Raw genomic sequence first — 15,861 nt, forward strand, 5'->3', positions numbered from 1 at the left:
AAATGGAAGCACTACATATCAAAATATGGGAAATGCTGCAAAAGCAGTTCTAAGAGAAAAATTTATAGTGATAAAGGCCTAGATTAAGAAATAAGAAAGATCTCAAATAAACAACTTCAAGGAATTAAAAATATAACATACTATGCCCAAAGTTGGCAGAAGAAAGGAAATAACAAAGAGCAGAGTAAAAACAAAGTAGAGACCAGAAAAACAATAGAAAAGATCAACGAAACTAAGAGCTACTTCTTCTTTTATTAAAAAAAATTAATGTTTATTTTTTAATGTTTTATTTATTTATTTGTGTTTGTGTGTGTGTGTGTGTGTGTGTGTGTGTGTGTGTGAGAGAGAGAGAGAGAGAGAGAGAGAGAGAGAGAGAGAGAGAATGTTGGGAATATATATATATATATATATATATATATATATATGCCATAAAAAAGAATGAAATCTTGTCATTTGCTAGGATGTAGATAGAGCTAGAGTGTATTATGCTAAGGAAAATAAGTCAGAGAAAGACAAATACTATATGATTTCACTCATAGGTGGTGGAATTTAAGAAACAAAACTGATAAACATAGAGGAACAAAACAGAGAGGCAAACCATAAAAAAGACTGTTAACTATAGAGAACAAACTGAGGGTTCCTGGAGGGGAGGAGGGCAGGGGGAGTGGTTAAATATGTGATGGGTATTAAGGAGGGCACTTTCTGTGTTGAGTACTCGGTGTTGTATGTAAGTGATGAATTACTAAATTCTACTCTTGAAATTAATATTACACTATATGTTAACTAACTGGAATTTAAATGAAAACTTGAAGTAAAAAAGAAGTGGATAAAATAATACAGCAAATGGATTTTTTTTTTCAACACACAAAAAACATCATTAAGAAGTTTTGAAAACAAGCAGACAAAAAGAAGCAGCTTTGGTAAGTATCAGAACTACCAATGTATACCGCATATTTTAACGTTGTATTGGTTTCTTATTTTATAGCAAATACAAATGCAGTGCCGACCTTAATATTTAGAGCCAAGGTTTTACTAGTTTCATCCCTCCAAAACATCAGTTGTCCTGGACTTGGAAGAAAGCAACCCCCACAAAAAATATTTTAATGCCCTTGTATTAAATCCAATCACTTCTCTTAGCTTTTTCAAGGAGGATTTCTTGGCCTCCTCTTTAATATAATTACTAAAAGTTTTGGCTATCTGGTTTTCTAAGAATCAATAGGATATAAAAAAAACTGTAAGCAGGAGAGGCTGCAATTCACACTGAGCATTGAGACACAAAAAGAAAAATAGGAACATAGAATTAACATAATGAATGTTCTTCATGATGATCATAAAGTCACCAAGAGACTATTTTCTTTCAAAATTTGTATTTAAGATTATAAGAAACAATGCAATACATTTTTAAAAGAACTTTATTCTCAGAGTTACAATTTAAAAGACTTTAACACTTGAAAAAAATAAAGTTCATGTACTTAGAACTTCCATCCCTCATGGCCCAATGAAATCAGATTCATGAGGAGTTAATAAAACAGAATTAGTCTATGTTTCCAGTCTGGAGTGAAAAACAAAAAGAGCTTCATTGGCCAAGTTTCTAAGGACATATTTGTCTAGGTCTGTAGCCCTCAGCCCCAGGAATTACTGTTGAAAGTGCTGATAGATGGAAAGACTCAGTGTATTAAGATAATCAACTCTGCAAAAATAATTAGGAACATACTTCCAAGAGTATGGGACAGTAGCCAAGTATAAAACAACAACACAAAAGATACCACCAAATAATAAGAGATCTTGTGTAATACTTAAATATTTCAAGGCTAAGAGGATCATTTCTAATAATAATATTCTCTGAATGAAATGGAGTTTTAAAATCAAAAGAAGTTTAATACAGTTGAGGAGCACAGTTTGGTGACTAAGAAATAAGACTGCCAAGATGGGAGGAGGCTGGGTTACAATAGGCCTTATAAAATCATGTAAAGGAATTTGGACATTAGTCTAGGGACAATAGGAAGCAATTAAATGACTTTAAACAGAATAGCTATGACTCAACATGCATTGTAGAAAAAATATTGGCTACAGAGTAGAGGTTAGTTTGGGTGGGAGCAAGACGTTAGGAAGTAGGACCAACTAGAGACTCTTTTTTTAATTTTTTTAAATGTTTATTTATTATTGAGAGACAGAGAGAGACAGAGCATGAGCAGGGGAGGGGCAGAGAGAAGAGGAGACACAGAATCTGAAGCAGGCTCCAGGCTCTGAGCTGTCAGCACAGAGTCAGATGCGGGGCTTGAACTCACGAATAGTGAGATCATGACCTGAGCCAAAGTCAGACGCTTAACTGACTGAGCCACCCAGGTGCCCCAGAACAACTAGAGACTCTTACAGTAGTCCAAATGGAAGACAATATTGGGCTAAACTAGGGTGGTAGCAGAAAAGTTAGAGGAAAGTAAATGAATCCAAAGATGTGGGAGGTCGAAATTACATATCTTGATGAATAATTCAATATAGAAAGTGAAGGGTAGAAAAGTGGCAAAGATGATTCCAAGTTTCTGGCTTGAGCAATGGGGTGCATAGTAGTGTTATTGACTAAAATAAGGAAACTGGAAGAGGAGCATACCATGTTTGTTTGTTTGTTTGTTTGTTTGTTTGTTTGTTGCTTTGTTATTGTTAAGAGTGGGGGAGAGAGATGGAGATGATGAGACTACTTTGGACATACTTAGTTCAAGGAGTTTATGGAACAGCCAAGTGGACATGTCCAATAAACAAATATAGAGGTCTGACATTCAAGAGAAATTAGGAGTGACAATTAAGATAAGAGTCATAGGCATATGTAGAAGGTTATGATGTCATGGAGATAGATTAAATCACTCAGAGTCTGTATGGTAAGAACACCTAAAACAAAATAAAGAAAAACATCAACACATTAGTGATGAACAAAGGAAAAGAAGATTACCAAAAAGACTACAAAAGATCTTTATATCACAAAAGCTTTTAATACAGCTGTGTAATATTGTGGAAAATACTATAGAAAGCATAGCCATAAAAGTATGAAAAAAAATAGGTGTATTATTTACTGTTGGTACTATGTCCAGCCCTCTTTTACTGGACCAGTGAAACTGTCCCTCTGCTACTTCAAGTATTAACATTGGCTGAAGTAAATCACCTCACCTGAAAATACTGGGGAGGTTATGCCTTCCTCCAGGCAGCCCACGGGCAATGGCTGATTAAGAAGTGTCTACAGAAGTCCAGGCCCCTTGCCTGAATGTAGGCCAAATCTGTAGTGCCATTCATTCCCATGGGTCAAATGGAGGCTATACTTCAAATGAAATCACATCTTTCCTTTACTTTTTCCCCTTTCCGACCTTGCTTTCCTTGCTTCCTTACAAGTTTCTCTGAGCACACTCTCTATAAATTATATGCTTTTGAATCCTTGTCTCAGGCCCTGATTCTAGAGAACTTAATCTAAGAAACGGAAATTGTCTCTGAAGTAAAAGAAGGAATTATTCTTAAACCACTTATTTCTATTTTATGCATGTGTGTGTGTGTGTGTGTGTGTGTGTGTGTGTGTGTGTGTGTTATTTCACAAGAAAAGGGAGTTAAAGAGGGAGGGAAGAATCAACAAGTTTGAATCTTGCTACATGATACTAAAAAAAGTTAAAATGTTGAATAATATAAGAACAGACAAATGTTCATTTTAGTAACAGAGCCAACATTGGCCACCTTGGTTGCAGATATTGCATTAGTCGTGGGGTTGGAAGTCAGAGTACAGCAGTGGAAGAATGGATGAGAGGTGAGTATGTAAAGGGTAAAAAAACCTACTTCTTCAAGAAGTACAACTGGGAAGAGGAGAAAGGATTTAAGGCACTATTTGCAGGGAGGATTTTAAAACTTAACATGGGAGGTTCTTGATCACATTTAAATGCTAATGGGACATTAGGCAATGGGACAGAGCCAATAAAAAGGGACAAGATCTAACAGAGAAAAGAGACAACTGAATGCAAATGGTTGGAGAGAACTGCTCTTAAGATGTTACAGAGGGAATTTAAACACGGGCTAGAGAGTTGCTCAAAAAGACCTTTGAGATCTATTTCTACCTTGAGAGTCTGAGATGAAGATGTTTTTTAAAATACAATGTAATGGGGCGCCTGGGTGGCGCAGTCGGTTAAGCGTCCGACTTCAGCCAGGTCACGATCTCGCGGTCCGTGAGTTCGAGCCCCGCGTCGGGCTCTGGGCTGATGGCTCAGAGCCTGGAGCCTGCTTCGGATTCTGTGTCTCCCTCTCTCTCTGCCCCTCCCCTGTTCATGCTCTGTCTCTCTCTGTCCCAAAAATAAATAAACATTGAAAAAAAAAAATACAATGTAATGTCTTAGCATCAGGAACAGGAGTACCTAAGTTCATCTGAGAAAAAAATCAAAAGTTTTGGTCTAAGGCAAGAATTTATCACAGTTTTCTTTTGTTCTAGGAGTTAAACATTCTTACCCGCCAATATCCTGCTTCACAAAGTCCCCAGGTTCTTGTCGTCTTGATTCCCCTTGGCCAGTTGTTCCAGGAAAAGTATTAATCAGGAAAAGAAGCCCAAGGCTGCTTGTGTAGAAGTGACTCATTTGTGTAACTATCATCTTCTTAGGCACCAACTTGGAGAGACCTGTGAGATTCACGTTCAGGGAAAAGAGGAAGGAGAAGGGGTAGAAGACAAAAAAGAAACCGGGAAAAAATATTTTATTCAACTCTATTAGAGCCATTTAACTTCCCTAGTATCCAGTTACTAAATGATTACTGAGACAATTCCCTTTCCCCAGTTCATCAATGCCACCAAAATTTACTCCCAACATATTGCTTTCTTGAATATTCCAAAGTCCATTCAAGAAAGAGTAAAGAGCTCTAAATCAGTAATTTGGAGTCATAGGTTAGTTTCATCTCTTTCCCTGTCTTCTCTCAGCTGCAGTTACTTTTTTCATAATTCAAGAGTTTAAAATAATCCTCCATGTCTTCATTTTCCTCCAATGCCTTTGCCATAGTTAACATAATGTGTAACATTGTAGGTGATATTAGAATTTTAAGACCTGAAATCTCTTTATAGCATTTTTGGGAGTGATTCTCATTTGATAAAATTAAGCAACTTTCCAAAGTATCAAAGGGCTTGGAGTAGATGAACTGTTTCCTCTGAATCAGGTTTAGAAAATGATGAATGATGAAACACCATGGCTCTTGAATAGAAATGTAATGTTTCCCCATAAAGAGATATTTGAGAGCAAAGTCAGCCCCATATGGAAGCCACAACATAAAGAAGAAATCCAAGCATGTCCTCTTGGTACAGAAGACCCTTAAAAAGGTAAGAAAATTATAGTGATGATAGAATTATGTTATTTAGAGTTGCCTATGTGCAAGGCTATTTTATGAACTCTGGACTGGTGGGTGTTTACCTAAGACATGGGGTTTGAAAACAGTGTAAAGTGGCACTTTCTTGCCATCTATGAACCTTATGGCTTGAGTCTAAGACACCAACCACTTGAATGATACCTAATTCTGATCTAATACCATACTCTTTTTAAATCCTATCAGTGGTTTCACTTCCAGTGAGAATAGAAGGATATAAAACTATTTTTCCAAGGAAAGTTTATGCAAGGGACTAATATGTAAAACAGATACTTAGTGGAGAGCTATTGTGGTTGATAAGAAGATAAAGAACAAGTCTTTTTAAATTTATCCCACCCCCCAAAAAACAGACATTATGTTCTATACTCAATTGTCTTCTTGAATCTTTGTGATGAGAAAACATCTATTTTGAGTTGCTGCCTAGGCATTTTATACTACGGCAACCCTGCTTATACCCAGAATCTGGACATTTAAATTTATTCATTTATTTTGAGAGTGGGGGCAGGGGGATGGACAGAGAGAGAGAATCCCAAGTATGCTCCATGCTGTCAGCCTGGAGCCTGACACAGGATCAATCTCACAAACCATGAGATCATGACCTGATCCAAAATCAAGAGTCAGACGCTTAACTGACTGAGCCATCTAGGCACCCCAAGTCTGGATATTTAGATAAGGACCCAAGCTTAGGATTTCTACCAGAAGTTCCTGCTTTGCTTTTCCCACAGCATCTTTTCAAATAACCACTTAGAATTGAGCCCACAAAAAGTTAGTGATCTCCATCCCAGCCACCTCATAAGTAACAAGTACTTGTGACCTTGCTTTTTATGTCCTGCTAGCTTGTGACCTAGGATGGAGGACTGACATTCCCCCAGCTCATTCTACTTCCCTGTTCTGGGATTTGTAAGTAAATGAATCTTGTGACTTTATTTCTTTTGCGTGAACATATTAAAACTGCACCTGCAAATCAAAACAACCCCAGGGTTTTCGCTTTTGCAAAATAGAAGCTTGTATGCTGAGGGAGCCACCTGTTGACCTTGTGTGGGTGGTTCATGCCTCTTCGTTTATCAGGTCATAATCCACATATTCTTTTTATTTCTTTTTAATTTTTTTAGTGTTTATTTACTTTAAGACAGAGAGAGACAGAACATGAGTGGGGGAGGGGCAGAGAGGGATGGAGACACACAGTATCCGAAGCAGGCTCCAGGCTCCGAGCTGTCAGCACATAGCCCGACGTGGGGCTTGAACTCATGACTCACGAGATCATGACCTGAGTCATGATACTTAACCAACTGAACCACCCAGGCACCCCTGCATATTCTTAATTTAATACACCAACTATGGGTCTCCTTCAACAGAATCTGGTACAGGCATAGAAAACTATGATATGGAAAAGATGAACTTCTGACATGAAGAAATGTCCACATTACAGATAGAAATAGTCATAACATTAGATTGTGTCATAAAAAAATGCCAATATTTGACAATGTTTGCTTTACAAAAACAGCAATTTTTTTTAATTTTTTTTTTCAACGTTTATTTATTTTTGGGACAGAGAGAGACAGAGCATGAACGGGGGAGGGGCAGAGAGAGAGGGAGACACAGAATCAGAAACAGGCTCCAGGCTCTGAGCCATCAGCCCAGAGCCCGACGCGGGGCTCGAACTCACGGACCGCGAGATCGTGACCTGGCTGAAGTCGGACGCTTAACCGACTGCGCCACCCAGGCGCCCCAAAAACAGCAATTTTTTATGTTCAATTTAGTATATGGGCTGTGACATTCATGATTTATTAACTGTACAAGAGTTGATGGTCATTTTACAGAAATGAACAGAAACCATACAATTCAGAAAACCATAGCATATAAGTAAGAAATTATGGTGCATGAACCGATGATTCTGGGGCATGAGAAACATCTATAGTATGAACAGTATTATATATACTTGAACATCTACAGTTCTTTAGCATAATCTAATGTTGTATGATTACATGATAAATGTTAATGCTCAAATAATCATGATACAAAATTAACAATTGCTGTACAGGAACAAAGAGACTTGGTATCGTATATGAAGGCCAAATTGCAAAAATAATCCATGGAATATGTGACAGAACTATGATGGATGCTCAGAAAACATAAGTACATGAGCAATAATCCTGAGTATATGACAAGACAGCCATGCTGCATGAGCAAGGAGACTCAGTATGTGTGTTTCAACTACACTATCCTACTATATACTATGGGTTATGATTATGGTAGACAAACATTTATTTTTAGTTCTCACACTATGAATAGATGCCAGTGATGCAGAAGCAAATGTCCATGATTTAGAAGCAGAAAACTATGATATATCATATGATGCATAAAAGACAATTTTATATGAACTCGGACTAAGGTACATGTTCACATAACTATGAGAAGATAGCCATCACCTATAGAAGAGATTAGACATAATATGTGTCCTCCAACTACCATAACATTTTGTTAATAAACATTATTATTATAATTCATGTGAATACATTTGTGCATAAAACCATTTGACCATAGTATGTGTCAGAAAACCATAGCACATGAGCCTAATAATCACTGAACAAGAGAACAGGGCCTTCATAAACACTTCCTTAAGACATTATACATAATCAAAAGCATGCCACTGGACTATTTCACAACAATGTGAATATAGTTAACACTAATAAACTGTACATTTAAAAGTGGTTAAGATTTGTGGCACCTGGGTGGCTCAGTTGGTTAAGTGTCCGACTTCAGCTCAGGTAATGATCTCATGGTTCATGAGTTTGAGTCTAGTGTAGGGCTCTATGCTGACAGCTCAGAGCCTGGAGACTGCTTCTAATTCTGTGTCTCCCTCTCTCTCTCTCTGCCCCTTCCTCACTCAGGCTCCCTCTCTCTCTCTGTCTCCCAAAAATAAATAAACATTAAAAAATTAAATAAAAATAAAAATGGTTAAGATTTGTTATGTGTTTTTTTACCACAATTAATTTTAATTAAAAAAAATGCTACTGGAACAGGTAGCCTTAGAAAGTTATCAAATATGTACAAAACCAGCCCCAGCCCTTGTATTTATATAGAAAAATGTGGCACATTAGCAGATATTAACATTAAATGAACATACATCCATGACACATGCTCAGATGACCATCAAACAAACACAAACAAGGACTGTAGGACATCAGACCCTTAAAATTCTTATGACAAGCTTGGTGAATTTTCAAGTGACCATGGTGCATAAACTAAAAACTGTAACACTTAAAGAGCCTTCAGCTACAGCCTTTAGCTGGAGACAACTAAGGTATACCTAGACAACCATGATGTGTGTGAAGAGGTATTTTGTATAACAGTTCTTAACCGTGATGTGTGCATACACAATGTGTGTATCATAGCAACCATGATCAGGAATTTAAGTGACATGGTTTAGGAGCAGATGGCCATGCTAGCTAAGTGGACTGCATGGTGCAGAACAGAAGGCTATGGTGCAAAAGTAAACAGACATGCTCGATTTTTTTTTCACTAGAGTCAAGGGCTAAGACACAGATGCAAGTGGCCACAATGAAGAACTGACATTTTTAGTTATCATGATCAATAGTGAATAAATAGCTATTTATAGCATATGAACAAAGAAATATAGCATATACAACCATAGTGAATAAAGTGAAAATTACAGCAAGGAAACATCACATAATAACATGGCTATTTAAACCACTATGCTGCATGAACAGAGTGTAAACCTAATACTAGTTTTAAAGTTAGTGTAAAGAAGCCAGGCCACATTGCAAAAGTACACAACCATGATGTATGCTTATATAAGTACAGCACATGGATAAACACCAATGACCTATGAACTTACAACCAATGAGCATATTCAGATAACCATGGGCTTAATAGCAGATGCCTGTAATAGGAGCAGACTGACTATGAAATAGGAGGGACAACCCGTGTGCAGGCTAAGATAATCTTGGTGTTAAAATGAGTTGTCTGTGGTACATGAACACACAATTTTGACACATCCTTAAGGCACCATAATATGTGATTGTACAGCCAAAATAGCAAACGGTTATTGAACCAATTGAGTCTGCTCAAGAGCTAAAGAGTACAAATAACAAATCAGAGAGAAATACTATCTATAAGGTGATGACTTGTAAATTAATATCTCTATATCTGATATCTCTGCAATCCACATCTGTACTAAGATTACTGAGAAGTATATTAAGCCTAACATGTTAAAATCTGAGGTTCAGATATTCATTTGCCTCCACACACAAAGTCCCCCTATAGTCTTTGCCATCTCAGGTAATGGTAATTCTACCCTTCCATTTGCCCAGAGTAAAAACTCTGATGTCATCTTGACTCCTCTTGTGTCATACTCCATATCCAATCCATCAGAAAATCTCATTGGCATTCTACTTAAAAAGAAACATATCCAGAATAAAACCACTGGTTGTCACCTCTGCTGCTATGACTCTGGCTCATTATATGATTGTAAAAGCCTCTTAACTGGGCTTGTTGACTCTGTACTTGCTCCTCTTACAGTCTTTTCTCTATACATATAACAAACTGAACTTTAATAGTGTTAGGTCAGATCACATCTCTCTTCTGTTCAAAATCCTCCAATTTCTTCCCAGATCAAAAGCCATGTTATGATCTACAAAGACCTATATGATCTAATCTCCAAATAGCTGGCTAACCTTATCCTTTACTACCCTTTTCTCTCACTCCACTTCAGCCACCATGGCCCCCTTGCTGCCAATTGGATATTCCAGCCATGCTCCAGCTCTAGGGCCTTTGCAACTGCTATTGCCTCTACTGGGAATATTCTTCCATCTAATTTCAAGATACTTTGCTCCTTCTCTCACTTCCTGTTTTTGTTCAACTATAACCTTTCTCATTGAGGTCTTCCCTGACCACCCTGTCTAAAATTTCAATCCTTCCTTACATCCCACATACTTCCTATGCAGTTGCCTGCTCTATTTTTCCTCATTTGTGCTTCTAATATATATTTCATATTTTTATTCTTGTCTGTTATTCCAGTAGAATATAAGATCAATGAGGACAAGACATTTTGCTTGTTTTATTCACAGATATATGCCCAATGCATAGAAGAATGCCTGCTAAATAATGCATACTTAATAAATAGTTAATTAATGAATGTCATTTTGTAAAAGTCACATCCATAAATGAGGTAAGATAGTATAAAGGATAGGGTATAGAATAGGCTTTGGAACCCACCAGATCAAGGGACTACTAGTACTACCAAATACTAGTTGTGTTAGGCTTTAAAGACTTCCTTCTTTATGTAAAATGGGGATAACAATCCTCATAAGAATTCTAAAGATTAAAAAATATACATAAGATGCCTGGATAAAAACTTGTTACCAGGATGAGTCTGCTGCTAAGTCCTGTCCAAATATAAATTCATTTTATCACAAACTTTTGAGCACCTACTATGTACAAGGCACTGTTACAGCATATTCTTCAGTTAGGATTCCTAAATATTGTTTACCTCAGTGTCTAGAAACTACCAGATATAGATACTCTGCCAACCAACTCCCCTATTGGATGCTATGAGGCACTATCTGCCACTACTTTACCTGAACAGGCATTCCAAGCTGCTACTCAGATACTACAAAGCCAATTCTCACATTTCTTTGCCTCAGTGTGTCACAAGAGTTTCATTTGAGGCCATATAAATCCACTTAGCTTCAAAGCACAGCCATTATTAAAAGTTTTGGAGCCAGAAACCTCTTAGTGACAATTCTTGATATACCACGCAGAAATCTGACATTGAATGAATGATTTGACTTAGCATTCTCATCTTTAATCCCTTGATCCTGCCACCTTTAAATTGCCCATTATCACCTTCATGTTCCTACTTCCTTTCTTGCTGTACTTGGGTTACATACATAGTTCATAATTAATATCATTAAAACCATTCTCTGGTATGTATCTTCAACACACTTGCTTCTCTCTTACTCTATTGTAATTTCCTGGAAAAACATAAACCCTGGTTAAATCCATCCTTTTGCCTTCAAATGAGCAGCTAAATATAGCTGGAGAAAAACGCATAATTATGCTTGACTGGTCTGTCTAAATTTTTCTTCACCATACTTTAAATATGCCATGATCCTTTTACATTTGCCAAAAAAATTTACTCTTCCACTCTCTGAAACAGCTATTATTATTTTTTTACTTTCTTTTAAGTCTCCAGTAACTCCCCTCCTAGACTCTCAGAAGACAACCTTGCTTCTTATTTTACCAAGAAAAGTAAAACAATCGGAAGGCTTCATTTTCTTAATATCAATTATACCAGCTTATCTGGATCTTAGCCATATACATTACCTTCCCCATTGTTACCAGGGGTGTCTGTGCTGTTATTGAATACTATCCCTTCCACATGTGCCCTGGATCTCATTCCCTGTCTCCTGCCCAAGAATTTTACTTCAGTGATTTTTTTTATCTCTCCCACACTTATCAGTTTTCTCCTCTCCACTGACTCATTCCCTGTAGCATAAAAAATGATATAATATCATCCATCATTTAAAAAAGAAAGCCTTCCCTTGACCTATATTCCCTTCCAACCCTTTCCTAACATGTTTTCTTCCTTTTATGGTAACTCATTTTAATAATTTTTGATATCACTATCTCAACTTCCTCACTTCTCATTCTCTCACACCACTTATACCAATCAGGTATTTTCACCTATTACTCCACTGAAACCACTCTTTTCATTCATTCAAAAGTTCTGAAGCACCATTTACATACCAGGCACTGTTCTAGGTGCTGGGAATACAGCAGTCAACAAGACAACCAAAAATCAAATAAAGAGAAGAACACTAGACCAAGAACTCCTCTCTCATACACACCCCACGTCAAATTCACCTATATCCAATCCACATCTATACTTTGATTTCTTTCTTCCATAACCTACATCCAAACTATCAGTTTATCCTTGTGACTTCAAGACAGATTCAGACTCTGACCACTTCTTAACACCTCCAGTGCCCACAAGCTGGTATAACCCATCATCTCTTACACCCAGAGTAGCCTCCCAACTGGTCTCTCTGCTTCCTCTCCTGCCCCCTACAGTGCATTCTCTGCACAGCAGCCAGAATGAGGTGTTTTTTCTTTCAAATATAAATCAGATTATATCACCCCATTCTCAATTTTTTATGTACATTTTCATTGGATCCAAAGTACTTGCCATGGCCTATAAGAATATATTTTATTTGTACACTGACTAACTCTGAATTTCACCTCTTTCTACTTGTTTTCTCCCTACTCATATTAGGTTAAACTGATGTTCCTACTATTCCTGGAAAACGCCCAAGATGTTCCTGCCTTAGGGGCATTGCACTTGTTCTTCCCTCTGTGATAAATGCTCTTCCTCAATATATCAGTTTGGTTCACTCCTTCACTTTTTTTAGGATTCTAGTCCTGTGTCAGCACTTCAGAGAAACTTTCCCTGATTACTATTATCTAAAACTGCATATTTCTTCCTCATTTCTCTCTACTCCCTTACCCAGTTCCATTTTTTATAGGATACAGCTCTGCATAAAATTACATTGTATATTTATTCTCTGTTTCCCCCACTAGATATAAGCCGCATTAGTACAGAAACATTATATATTTTTCTGGGCCACAGAACAGTGCCTGGCACATGGTAACTACTCAATAAAATATTTGTTGAAAAACAGAAAAAATACTTTCCGGAGTTCATGCCTACACTATTCTAGACATCTTTTCCTTCCCAGAGATATATTCTTAAGACTATCTTTCCCTCCTAAAGCCTTTTCCCCATGTTTTTTCAATCTTTCACTTTATGGAAAACAAATGATCCTATGTCCTCAACCTCTGAACAGAAAAATCTCCCTTTCTCCTTTCTATAAATGGATTTGGGTTGACATCAAAAACACTACTTCACTGGGGCACCTGGGTGGCTCAGTTGGTTGAGTATCCCACTCCGGCTCAGGTCATGGTCTCACGGTTTGTGAGTTCAAGTCCCTCATCGGGCTCTGTGCTGACAGCTCAGAGCCTGGAGCCTGCTTCAGATTCTATGTCTCCCTCTCTCTCTCTGCCTCCCCTGCTCACACTCTGTGTCTTTCTCTGTCAAAAATAAATAAACATTTAAAAAAAACACTACTTCAATAACTTTTCTCTTAAGTGTAGATGTGCACATTCCCATACATCATGCAACTGAGGGACAGGATCAGAATTGTCTCATATCCTCGATGCCACTTTGAAATTATTCCTCCTCTGTGTGCACACACTCCTTGTCATTTGAGGTTCATGCCACCTATCTGTATCACTCTGTGCCTTCATTAGTCTTCTGTCAACCTCCTTGTAGCCTTTTCACACTGAATCAAAAACAGTGTTCAGCTCACACTTTTTATGTCCTTCCATCATCTTCAGTATTTCATTATTGATGTTGATAATGTATCTATCATGATTATTTGACCTACACAACCCCCATGACTTTCTCTTCTTTTCCAGTATGGCAGATCTGTGCCCATAGACACATTCTGTATCTTATCATTAATTACTCACACATCACAAGTGTTAAACTACAGTATCTCTACTTTCTGTCATTCTGTTATTCTTCTAGTTTTTAAATATTACTTCTATTCTATTCACTCTTTGAAATTAGTGTTGTCTATTGGTCCTTCCATCATCTTCTAGTCTGTTGCTGTTGCATAGTGTTACTTCTTTTCATTTCAAGGCTGAACCAAATAAAAAATCACTCTTTTACCAGCACTTTATATATCTGAACTTCCATTGTATTTGCCCAGAAATACTTCTTTGGACCAATGAAAAAAAATCTGTGTTCCCTTGGACTGGTGAGTGATGCTTAAGAAAATTCCACAATCATGCAAATCAGCTGTAGGACAAACCTGTCTCCAATGCCAGCACCATTATATGATCTTTTGATCTGTCATGAATCAGCTCTCTTCCCTACTCTTCTCAACTGTTCTAAACTTTTGTCATTCTTTCCCAAGTTACCTATCCAAGGAAATTTGCATTTTCTTTAGTAAAAATCCAAGATTATCAAGGACAAAACATCCATAGGAGACACTAACAGTGCTTTACTTATATCCTTTTAAATCTCTTTATCAGTTTCATATACACTGACTCTCTCAACAAGTACCATCTTCATCTCTTTGTCTGTGCAAATTGAAAATCAGAAGTGCCTGGAAATTTGAGTCACCGACCTAGAATAGCCCTTAACCAGGATTGGCATGTGCAGAGGTTCAAATACTATAGCATCCCAATGGGGACAAAACTGAGATGTGACTAACACTGTCTCATAATACTTGGCTTGACATATTCTTGCTTGTTCTCTTTCCCTTCTTGCTCCACTTTCCACTCCTCTATAGGCTTTTTTGGGGAACGCTTCTTAATAAATCATTTTCACATAAATCCTAATCTCAGAACCTGCTTCTGTGGGACCCAATTTAAGACATCAGCCCTGTCCCAACCTATAAAATTTATTCATTTTTATACTTATACTTACTTTCTCTTCCATTCATTTCAGAAAGTAATATTAACCTGTCCCTTTAAAGATTACCTGTCAACCTTAGATTTTAGACTATCTTTTAGACTATAAATATAATCAAGTTTCTCTCATCCTAAAAAAATCCTATTAATATGTTCCTTTTTAGTTATCTTATTCCCTTTCTGTATCAAGGTTTTTAAATGGGTAATTCACAATTGTTAATCTCAACTTACTCCTCTTCTATTTATTATTTTATAAACTATTTTCTACCTTCTTCTTTGACCACTTCAATGAAACTATTATCTCAGTGTGATCATTTCACTAAAACTGCTATGTCAGTGATCACCAATAATGTTGGTATTAAAAATATAAACCACATCTTAGAGCACCTATTGGATTAAACTTCTTTCTACCTTCCCTCCTCCTTTATTTATTTCCCTTTTCCTCCTCTCCCTCCTTCTAGCACTGATAAAAACCTCATCCTCTGAAATTCCTTGAGCTCCACGTTACGATGCTAGTTATACTACACCTCTGACCATTTCTACTCTATCTCTTTTGTAGGCTTCTCCTTTAGAGGGATACTTCTAAAATTTGAGGCTTCCTGGCTTGGGATTAATACAATTCAAGATATATTTCCTATCAGACACAAATGGTGAAAAAACTATATAATCTATACTGGAAAAACCTTAAAATATCTGAATATAACAAAACATTATGAATAGTAAACTAGGAGACTTGAAAAAGAACAGAATACAACTTCTGGAAATAAAAACGCTTTGAAAAGTAAAGTGTATGTCTTAATAGTACACATACTACATATAAATAGAAACAGATTACCTATCTTCTACACCAGAAGAGGAGAGAAAAAATAAAATAACTTAAGAAATACCAATCCAAATAAGAAACAAAAGAAAACAAAACACGCAGGATACATAGAAAGCATTAAAAGTTGACAATTTTGGGGGCACCTGGGTGGTTCAGTTCATTGAGCATCT

The 15,861-nt window shown here is 37.0% G+C and overlaps 1 protein-coding gene across 1 annotated transcript in view; it reads right to left on the minus strand.

Moving 5' to 3' along the window:
• Positions 1–15,861, minus strand: part of GABRA3 (gamma-aminobutyric acid type A receptor subunit alpha3) — a 349,260-nt gene that overhangs the window by 238,973 nt on the left and 94,426 nt on the right. The window contains exon 2 of the mRNA XM_047843032.1: positions 4,471–4,636. Coding sequence (XP_047698988.1) covers positions 4,471–4,610 — 140 coding nt within the window. The 5' untranslated portion in view covers positions 4,611–4,636. The remainder of the gene's footprint in view (positions 1–4,470; positions 4,637–15,861) is intronic.

Source organism: Prionailurus viverrinus, chromosome X, assembly GCF_022837055.1.
Source record: "Prionailurus viverrinus isolate Anna chromosome X, UM_Priviv_1.0, whole genome shotgun sequence".
In the NCBI taxonomy this organism is placed as follows: domain Eukaryota; kingdom Metazoa; phylum Chordata; class Mammalia; order Carnivora; family Felidae; genus Prionailurus; species Prionailurus viverrinus.